This window comes from Oenanthe melanoleuca, chromosome 4 (genome assembly GCF_029582105.1).
Source record: "Oenanthe melanoleuca isolate GR-GAL-2019-014 chromosome 4, OMel1.0, whole genome shotgun sequence".
Taxonomy (NCBI): domain Eukaryota; kingdom Metazoa; phylum Chordata; class Aves; order Passeriformes; family Muscicapidae; genus Oenanthe; species Oenanthe melanoleuca.
Window position 1 is genome coordinate 6,158,985 of NC_079337.1, and position 10,869 is coordinate 6,169,853.

The 10,869-nt window shown below is 39.1% G+C and overlaps 1 protein-coding gene across 2 annotated transcripts; it reads right to left on the reverse strand.

The window, feature by feature from the left end:
* Window positions 1–360: 360 nt before the first annotated feature.
* MFSD8 (major facilitator superfamily domain containing 8) lies at window positions 361–10,539 on the reverse strand. 2 transcript variants are annotated; one of them, XR_008840367.1, is made up of 13 exons: window positions 10,384–10,539; window positions 9,286–9,371; window positions 8,228–8,271; window positions 6,983–7,223; window positions 6,533–6,646; window positions 5,776–5,920; window positions 5,117–5,175; window positions 4,418–4,526; window positions 3,308–3,442; window positions 2,832–2,935; window positions 2,485–2,744; window positions 912–1,775; window positions 361–826 (listed from the first exon to the last, which is right to left on the reverse strand). XR_008840367.1 is itself a non-coding variant. In XM_056490043.1 (12 exons), exons 1-12 carry the CDS (start codon window positions 10,485–10,487, stop codon window positions 1,560–1,562), a joined length of 1,617 nt encoding a protein of 538 aa, XP_056346018.1. In that variant the 5' UTR covers window positions 10,488–10,539; the 3' UTR covers window positions 585–1,559. The 2 variants fall into 2 exon arrangements, 1 of the variants encoding a protein (XP_056346018.1); XM_056490043.1 differs by having other exon boundaries at window positions 585–1,775.
* Window positions 10,540–10,869: the final 330 nt, after the last annotated feature.

Genomic DNA, 10,869 nt, shown 5'->3' on the forward strand with positions numbered 1-10,869 from the left:
CCTTATCGGGCCAGAAAAGATCTTAGAGTGGGATCCAAAACAGTGTTGGAGGGGGGAGGATGAAGAGTTTCAGGAGCTGCTGCTGGCTGTATACAAGCATAGCTCAGCTGAGATTCAAGCCAGTTCTCCTTGTTCAGCTACTGTTTAAAAGACAGAATTTTGGTTCCTTTGTCATGTCCAAATCAAGGAAGTAGCTTGCAAATAAAGAATTTAGCACTAGGAACATCAAGAATGATATACAAGTAGCACTTACTATGAATTAGCTTATAAAAGTGAAGTCCTTTTTCACAACATTTTTTGATTCTGTAGCAGGAAAGCCCATAAGAATAAAACTTCTGTATCCGCTTCAGTCAGTATTGAAAAAAAAACATCTTTTAATTCAGTAGTATCTTAGTGTTTGAACAATTGAGTACATAGGAATTACATTTATTAAATTAAAATGGTAGAGACAGCAGCCACAATTCATACTGGAGTTACTCCAGAGGTTTTTTTCCCAGTAGCATTAAAACAGCTGAACAAACCTGTACAGATGAGCTTAGACCCCATTATGAAGGAAAATTAGAGTCTCACTTTTAAAAATAAAATCTGAATGACTAAAACAGTATCAATTCCTGTTTCTTGTACCCTAATATCAGAAAAAAATAGAAGTCTGCAGATAACAGTGAACACCCAGGAGCCAGTTTTCTCCTTTCACTTAATTAATCACCACTGCTCAGCACAGTGCATTCATTTTCACCAAGCACACAAGTGTAAACTATCGTGCTTAAGACTTTTTTCCTTGTAGTTAAGAAAAGCAGTGCATATTTCAATGCTGCAGGTTATCCTTCTTGCTACAAAAAGGCATTCAGCAAAACAGTAGAGGAAAAATTGCACATTTGGTTCACCATAGTTCAAGTAACAGCTGCTGACACTGATTTTCAATGGCTCTTGTTCAACTGAAAGACCCAAATCCCACACCAACTACCTGTATGAAGGGCACCTACCTTCCTCTCTGCCTCTCTCACTTGTCATTTGGAATCCTAGAGGAGATGTACCAGGTTCCAGAACCAGATGATCTGTATCAACCAGTGCTTACAAGCCAACACACCCAACATCAGGAGGTTTGCTCAAGTAGTGGTGTCTCCATACAAAGTGCATGCAGCTCAACTAATCTAGGTACAAAAGAGTTACTAATCCTGATTCACAGAATCAAGATAATATTTCTTTTACTTCTTTCTGGAAAAGGATACACATAACCTGTGACCTTCACAGCTGCACTCAGTGCACATGTACATCACATAAACTGTACACACTTCAAATGTGCCTTGTATCACTCTAACCCATCACATTCCTTCCTCTGCTGCTAGAAAAGTAGAAGACAAAAGCCAACTGCAGCAGCGGTAACCAGGTATTGGGATATGACCACGTTAAGTGTTCTGTCAATCTATAAGTATAGTTGTACAGTTGTTAGCACACAGCCAACAAGGTCAGTGGTTGAGTACTCCTCATTCAAAAGCAGTAATAAACTAAGTATTACTTCTGCTTGGTTTTACTGTTTGGGGTTTTTTTAAAATATGTATTTAACAGTTCTCTTCCTGCATCCTCCCATATCTGACAGAAAATGCAATTAGTCTTTTGTATACTATCTCCAAAAGTAAGAGAGAGACTACAACCACTCCACAGATCAAGCTGAATGCCCAGCGTGGCCCCAGGTGAGTGTAGATTTGGCTCACAAAAACAGGCCCAAGGATCCGTGCTCCACTTCCAGAGGCCGTCAACCATCCCATGTAGACACCCTACAGCAGATCAAAAGCTTATGTAAGTGATACAGGCATTGTTTAACTTGCCATTAACTGCAACCTATTAGCCTAACTAGAAAATTTAGAAGTATTTAAACAACCACTTATCTTTCTTAACTCATTAAGACACTGATTACTTTGTTTCCAAGAGTACTGCTCAGCCTCTCCAAGTTTTAATTCCAAAGCTCCACTCATAGGTACTCTACTGCTATCTAACAAAAGGCATTCTGGCTCAAAGCATTAAGTTTCTTTCACCAAAATATAACATGAAAAAAATGGGCAAAAGGGGAATAAAATTTTTTGTTAAGCAATAATGTAAGTTTGCTATAGTGTTTCACTACTAAAAAATGCCTATACTGGGGGTCTAGTAGCATTTGTAGTCTTTATACAGTAAACATAGTAAGGGACATTATTCCATACTGGTATTACGAATATGTTGTTTGTTGGTAGTTATAAAAAGGACTCTGCCAGAACAATCATGAACTTTTCACATTGTTATATTTGCCTAAATAGCACAAGCCTTCCCCTAGAGACTTGCCTTGGATTTTACAAAAGATTGGAGCTCCTGCAAAGTTCTGCCCTGCTTAAAACACACTATTATTTTTCTGATGACAAAAGGAATTTTAACTATAGACCCCTCATTCTAATAAAGAGAGTGCAAGTCTTGTGGAGCAAATGAAATAAACAATTTAGGGACGGTGCTTACCTGAGGCTTTGGTCCTAGGACTTTTGAGTATAAAGTGTAGGACATGACATTACAAACAGGATAGCCCAACCCTATAAGCACGTCAGAGCTGATGTACTGGGCCAGGTAGATCATGGGAGTGTTCAGGCACCAGGACTGTGTGACAGGGCAGCCCACGGGTTCTGCTGTGTGGTTGGATGGCAGCTGCAGTTCTGGCAAGCTCCAGAAAGGTGCTAACATTTCACTGGGGGCTGTTCTGGGAATGGAGTTGTTCTTTATTTCTATAAAAGTAAGTTATTCGTATCATTAAGAACAAAAGTGCAATAAAAGAACACTATGATGGTGGTCTAGTAAGACTTGAACTATACCTTGCCACTGGATATTTGGTAGTTTCTTTCCCCAAGGCAGTAAGATAAAGAATCCAACCAAGACAATCAGTAAGCCTGCATGGAGTATGGCACGCTCACCAGTCCTACCAAATAATGAAATTGCAGTTAAATGTATCATTTAATTAATGTCAAATTTAGGTAGCTGCTAATGACATAGCCCATTAGTTTGTGGAAATGATATCTGACCACAACACCGGCAAGAAAAGTTATAAATTCACATTAACTTAAAAACAGCTTTTCTTGTGATTCAAGGGTAGAAGATAGTAAAATAAGAGGGTTGTGTTAACAGAATAAAGAACTATCACAACATCAAGGCTGTGTCAAAATTGGAAGTATTTAGTTGTCATACTAAACCCATACTCTTTACTAAGTAAAAGACTTGAGTAAGAGATTTGGCCTTGCAGTAAAGCTTTTCACATTTAGACAACATAAGTAACAAAATCCCAAAAACTTACTTTTTTGATAGTGTTTTAACCACCATAAAAACAATAACTGATTCAATGCCAATTACGCTAAGGATTATCCCATTATAAAAAACAGCTTCTTTTCTGGTCCAGGAATACATATCCATTGTCAGTGGAGTAGCTATACTGAAATGACAGAACAAAAATACAGTAATCATAAAAAGCTTCTTCCATACATTAGTGTCCATACACACATCATCAGTGCACTACACCAGCCATACTCCAAAGCATCATTAATCATTAATTTCAGATAGTTCATGAAAAGATGATGGAGTGAAATCCAAGCCAGGATAATAGAGACAGAAAAACATCAGACCCTGTGAGAACAAAAATAATAAACTTTTGATGCTGTTTAAATTTTAGCAACCAACCAGTCTCTAAAACCTCAGTTTTCTAAAAATAGTGCAACTTATGATACATCATATTGTAAAACAAATTTTAACTACATTAAAAGAACTCAAAAAACTTGTAGAATAAATCTTATATCCTCGAAGTATTTTCTAAGTCAAAAAAATGAAGTACACTTGAGGCCAAGATAATGATATATTTTACTTTCTTTCTTACAGAAAATTTGGGAGTAAGTAACATATCTCTTTAAGCTTAAAAAAAAAATAGTCATACAAAATAGTGTATTTCAGAGTACAACTGTATTAACTATCAAACAATTTTTTAATCATTACTGAAATAAGAGATGCACTGAAGCTTTTGAAGATAATCAGAATCATACTAAGAAATCACACAAAATTAAAACAAAAAATATAGAACAAGACACTCAAAAGGAAACATGTTTTCTCTGAAGATTTTAGGCAGCCCAAGTTAAGCTTTTTTTTTTTTTTTTCAATACTTAAAAAGTTGAGGATATGGGTTTGCCTCCATTCAAAAGCTTTTACAATAATGTTTTCTATGCCACAAACTGTACATATCTTCAGTTATGACTGATCTTTATTTCATTACTCTGTATCAGTACCCATCAACTTGATAGCCTATGGTTTTGGACTTAGGAAGTTAACAAGACGAGTGGAACAGAAAAGCCTCTATATGCTCCCCCAGTCTAATTACTCTATCTGTCTGAATATTTTGAGAGAAAATAGACAAACTTACGTTTCAAAGACAGCAAACACAAACAAGATGACAAAGAAGAGAATGTTGAGTGCTACCACAGCAACGTGGTCAATGCTTCCTTCTGCGTTCTGATCCAGAACATCACTTCCTGCAGCAACACAATAGAATTACCTGAACTGCACACTGAGCTTTTTCTTATACCATCACAAATTATAACAGTAATGATTCCTTTAGTTTTCTAAGTATTAAGCATGCAAGTTGGTGGGCAGCTAGGCAGTTCTACTTGGACAGTCAAAGTATAAAGCTTTTACATCAAAATGGAGTTGTTGAAATCTCAGTTCTGTGCACAATTAGAGAAAATTATTATCAAGCTGGTTACATGGTCTATTTTCCCAATGACTCCTGAGTGACAGCAAAATAAGCAAACTTCTTGAAATATGTGAACAGTAGAAACCAAAACACTCTCTTCAAAGGTCAAAATTACACAGCAGAATTCTCAGGGTGAAAATATGGAAGGATCCATACAATTTCTTTTTTCCTTCTTTGCTACCAGCCAGCATTGTGTACACAACACGACAAATGAAGCAATTTCTGGACCAGCTAGGGAGAGACGTAGCCTATTTTCCACATCAACTTTCCAGGGCATCTGACTTTAGAATACTTCTAAATGCTTCTATGTAATAAGAGACTACTTTAAAATTATAATCACAGAATAGATTTTCAAGGAAACACTGGTACCTTCTCCATCAGAATTGATACTTTTGTACTGCCGTCCCATGTCATCCACTCGATGCTCCCTAGAAATTTAGAAATTTTTCAGTAATACATAAATTTATTTGATCTATTATTGAGTCAAGTTTCTATTAAAATAATTGTAAATTGTATCATCTATATGATAATTATTGGCAACTCCATTAAACATCTACAAAGATGACACTTGACTGCACTGAACACCAACCTATTCAGTTCTACTGGGAGAATATCATATATCCATATGCATCTGCACCGATGGGATAATGAATAGAAATCCCCCTTGAGAATCTTAAAGACACAAACAGTGAGATCCCTACAGACAAGCCAACCATACTTCTCCATAGAGAAAAAACATGGGCAGCAACTATCAACACTAAAACTGTATCAAGCCTAATAGGCTAATACTTTTAACTGTTTAAATCAGTTGACATTCTAACCATAACATCACCAAGATTCATTTATGGGCATCAGAAAAACAGAGGTATTTAAAAAGGTAGAAACACTGAAAAAATAAATAACAATTTATAGTTATAGCACTCCAGATTTCAGGTTTATTACTCCTCCTGCTGAGCAGCATATTACTTGCTAAGAGTCAACCACAAAAACGAGATAGGGTATTTATAAGGTTTTTTGTACTTGATTACCTGAATATGGCAAAGATGAGAATAATATTAATAACTCCTAAAAGAGCTCCAAATAAAACTGGTGTTGTATACATGTTCAGCTGAAGACAAAGGAATTTCCACGTTACTCCTTCTTCTCCAATAAGTGTAAAACATGTCTGAAAAACTTAAGAACATCAATGTACTGTGAAAATAGTAAGAATAATTAAGAAAATATTAGAACGCATAAGAAAAGTTGTTCTAGTTGCAACTAGAACAAATGTATTATACCTGTCAAACCTTTTACATTTTGAGAATCCTACTCTAGATAAACAAAATGGATACCAGTGGAATCTCAGCTAGCCAGGAAAGTACTTGATTACGTGAAATAAACAGTATAAACAGCATCCTGACACTTTTAGAACTGAATTCTGAGTGCACCAAAGGTTAATTTTCTTGGCAGACAGATGATTTGCTCTTTTTTCCTCTTGCTCCTACATGGAAAACCTTGGTCCTGGGACTGGATTATCCCTCGTGCTAAGGTCAAACTAGAGAGAAAAAATGCGGGGGTGGGGGGGGCATGTTAAATAAAATTTTAAATCTACACAGAGCAATTGGACAAGAATATTTCATTTATATTGGCTTACAGAAGTGTAGATGAGTGGACCCCATTTATTCAATTTTGATATCATTGACAAACTATGCCTTAAAATCCCTGCATACAGCTTCTGAGGATTCCTACTTCCAATGCCCAATTTCAGCCTAATAAGAGAAGTGAGGAAAGAAGATTTTGCTTTACCTGGCCCCAGTATGAAGCCAACTGCTTGGCAGGCACTGGTATTGGCCATGGCACTCGTTCTTTCTGTTAGAGAAGTGGCACCCGCAATATACGATCGAACTACAGCCACATTTCCTTCAAAAAAAACCAAACCAAGCAAGTGTTCATGTAAATATCGAGTTAATATTGTTAAACTATTGACTGATATTTATTTTAGGGGTTTGTTTTGTATTTTGCAAGATAATAAAATCCAGCACTCCCTCCAGTATTTTTATACAACAGCACAATTACACAATTTTGTTACAAACCACTACGGGTCAACCCTTTGCTCTGTTAAATATTAAGTTATCATTCACATAATGGTAAATCTGGTATTAAAACATAATTTTAACCATCTTATACAAGACTATAATAGAGAGATCATAAACAGAATGTAATAATTTCCAGAAATGTAAATCCTGCTGTGTTTACCTGCTCCAAACCCCACGAGAGCACGGGCAGTCAGCATGTAGTACTTGTTGTGGGAATGGGGCACGTGGACGTAGGCATAGAGACAATTAGCAGCTACTGAAATAGCAGTGGAAATGACCAGAGGTTCTCTCCTGGGCCTGTAGTTGGACCACAAGCCAAAGAGGGGTGAGGCAACCATTTGGCCAATGCTGTATGAAGCTATAATCCAGCCCAAGAAACTTGCATCCGCTGTTGGATCAATCTGCAGGAACACATGAGTCAGTGGGTAAAGCACTGGAGTGTTTTATATTGCCAGCAACACTCTTTTTGAATCAGCACCTGGGACACCAAGGACTCTGTACTTTTATGCTTTATCTGAGGTAATAAACCTCGGTCACTCTCTCCAGCAGTGCACCAAACCAATAAAATCTGCTTTGCTTCCAAGCCTGGAAATGGCTCACTTGCAGGAAACTCCAGGGGTTTTTGTAGAGCACTGCTGATGTTCTGGGCTAGAGACAGAACTCCAGCAGCATGGCAAGCACTTTCCATGCCAGCAACAAGGAGTCACTTCCATTGTCTCTGCACAAGCCTGAATCTGTCCTGATTTACAAAGCTGGTAATGCATTTTCTTGTCTTCTGCAAGAGTTCAGCATCAGCCTCACTTTCAATGGCTGGGTCCCTGCCCAGGTTACATTCTTCAAATTTGCATCTGAAACTGCCTTCTACAGTTCCAGGGGCACTAAAATCCTAGCACAGATTAAATTAAAGTTTTAGAGACTTTTGTGGTGCTTCTAGGATTGCAACTAAGAGGTGAAAATCCCCTAAAGAAACTAAATTCACTGTACAGGAACAATGGCAATCCCCTGCTAGAAATATCAAGATCTACGTGCGACAATGTGACATTCACAGAGCAACTTCTACCTCCAGTTTCCTCTTTTTTTTTTTTTTTTAAACACAGACAAGTCTTATCTGCTGTGTTTTAATAGTAAGATTTCTATTGATTCGCTGTCCAAGAAATCATGACATTGGAAAACCAAGCATTTCTGGATTATGATGTACCTTTATCAATTCAGGAAAAAAACCTGACAGATTTTGCAAGAAATAATAAAAGCTGTCTAAGGGGGTGGTAGAATTGAAGCCTCTTAAGCCACACATCCCCCTCTATTTTTTCTCTTCCTAAATAAAATGCCAGGTTTTGTATTATCCACTATCTGAGCAGGAGTTTTTTATTCTTAATTATTTTAAAAAAACACCATATTTACAAACCTTTTGGAGATACGGCCACACAGACATAATTACAATTGAGAAACCTGCAACACAGTAAAAACTGAAGTTATTTTATTTGCTATTTTTATCAGTAATTTTCTTTCCTGAAACAATTATTACAAGTTCATTCTTCTCCCTCTAAATGTTTTATAGTATAAACCCGTGCATTTCCTTTTTTTGGTTTTTTTGTTTTTTTTTTTTTTTTTTTGTTTTTTTTTGTTTTTTTTTTTTTTTTTTTTTTTTTTGTTTTTTGGTTTTTTTGGTTTTTTTTTTTAGGAGTAGTAATTGGAACTATTTTCAAAAGATCATTTTATAGGTGCATACACACTAAACAAAAAATCTCCTATGTTGTCCTCCCAATGGAAATACAACAAGGTCCCCAAAGTAAAAACAATTTCTTGATATATTGATATATCTGTATTCATTAGTCAAAGAAATTTTAATTAAAAAAAAAAAAAGTTACTGAAGTATCCTATCAACTTCAAGATAATTTCTAGGTCCACAGAAAATCATTGCAGGTCAAAAATCAACAGCATTCTTGCTTCTGGGGGGAGTTATTTAGGAATAAAATTTCAATTTGTCCTGCAATGGAGATGCAAAGGCCAGTAGGAGAAAAGAAGTTTGGATACGTATTTTGAAATAGACTGTATACATTCCTATAAAGATCTTACCTCTTAAGAACTCCACATTATTTCTATTTTCATTCTCTAGAAGTTTCACTCTGGATGATAAAAGTGCAATCTTTGCTTTGCTCTGTGCAATACCATTACCTTGCCACTACCAAACTATTAGGAAGTCATAACCCACATTATGCAATACAACATTTTGTGTAAAACCAGTTTTATTACTTATCTCAGTAGACGTAACTTTATGCTTGATTTGCTAGATTTATATATTGTTTTTTGAAGAATCAAACAATGCACCTTTTTAGAGGTTAGAACAGTAGCATTAAAGAAGTTCTGTAGTTGGAATTGCTGGAATTTAGAAAGCCCTGTCATTTTCAAACCAAAGTATATTAATTAAACAAGTAACATGGAATTCCACATGTATTTACTCACCTACACTACTGAGAAACATTGTCAGGTACATGATCCAGATGGATCGCCACCTGCTCTTATAATGCTCCTGTGTTTCCACAACATCCCTGGTTTTAAAACAAAAAGCAAGAGAAAGAAAGAAACCATTATCAGATCCTCTTCTGGTTGCTCCCACATGACACTGAAAACATTTTTTCACCAATCTCTCAATACAATTGTGTAACTTGTTAAGCAGGAGTGGATTTCCGCTCAGCAAAGACTATAAAGAATTTCTTTTTCTCTGGAAAACTACTAGACTGATAAATCAGACAAAATAACAGAAATGCTATCACACACCAAATGTCACAAGCAGGGAGCTTCATCTAGGGAGGTCTTAAATTCTGCAAACTCTTTGTATAGACACTTTGAAGCATCACAGATAATATAAAAGCTTTAAAAAGTGGGTGTTAAACCATAAAACCCCAGAGATTTCCTCACAGCTGTAACCTTAAGAGAACCACAAATCTGAACAACTCTTGATTCAACAAAAAAATGCAGCCAGTTTGTTCTTACGATGAGAAAATAACAATGTACAACGTAAAAGTTGTGTGTAAAAGACACTGCTGGAGGTTGCAAGCACTGACAATAAATTAAAACAAAACTTACAAACTAAGTTAAAAGGTAATTTCTCTATTCGGATGATGTAGACTCAGGCTAGAGATACATAGATGCCTAAACATAGTTTATAAACACTGTTTATATAAGTCATACCTAGACTTAGACTTATCTGCAATTTTAAGTTCAAGACACCTGTTTTGCTGTCACAAGGGGGGACAAACCTCAAGCGACGAGCACGGCTGCTATTAAACCCCCAGACTTCAGCCCCACATAAATCCTGTCCGGCGTTTTTTAGGAACTTCCCAAGCCAGTGGGTTTGTGCTTTCCTGCAGAGGGAAGCAGCCGGGCCCGGGACGGCCCGGGACGGTCCGGGACACGGGCTCGGAGCTCCGGAGCGGCTCGGGCCGGACTCTCGGCCGGGCAGCGCCCTCAGCCAGGCTCGGGCTCGCCGTGAGGGGCGGGCAAGGACCCGGCACCCACGGGCGGCTCCTGGCGCCGCCTCACAGCGGAACCAGCCCCTACCTGCTCTCCTCCTCCTCGTCCTCATCCGCCGCGGCCCCAGCGGACCCCAGCAGGGGCTCCTGCCCGTCGGAACGCGCCTCCGGAGCGGAGCCCGCGGCCGCCATGGCCCCGCAGCGCCGGGCCCTGCCCGCGCCCGCCTCACGCCGGCCGCCAGGGGGCGCCAGAGCGCGCCGCCGGGGCGCGAGCCGCGGAGGGGCGGGAAAAGGGCGGGGCGGGGTCTCGCTCGCGGCGGGGCGGGGCCGGCCGCCTCAGGCGCGCGCCTCCCGCGCTTGTGTTCCCCGCGCGCGCGCGCGCGCACGCGCTCGCCTGGTCCGCGCGCGTGAGGCGCGTCCCACCCGTCCTGTCCCGTCCCCTCCCGCCCTTCGCCCTCCCCCTCCTCCTCCTCCTCCTCTTCTTCCTCCTCTTGTCGCTCCCGCCCGCCCATGTGGTGCCTCAGCACCGGCAGCAATTCGGGTGAGCAGAGGGTGACCTTCGCGGGCCGGGCCG

Excerpts from the sequence above, each read along its gene's own strand:
- MFSD8 (XM_056490043.1), bottom strand. The coding sequence starts at position 10,487 with ATGGCGGCCGCGGGCTCCGCTCCGGAGGCGCGTTCCGACGGGCAGGAG. Across the intron at positions 3,443-4,417 it reads GTGTTTGCTGTCTTTGAAAC|TATAGCTACTCCACTGACAA; the intron begins GTAAGTTTGTCT and ends CTGTCATTTCAG. Across the intron at positions 2,745-2,831 it reads ACCAAATATCCAGTGGCAAG|AAATAAAGAACAACTCCATT; the intron begins GTATAGTTCAAG and ends TTACTTTTATAG.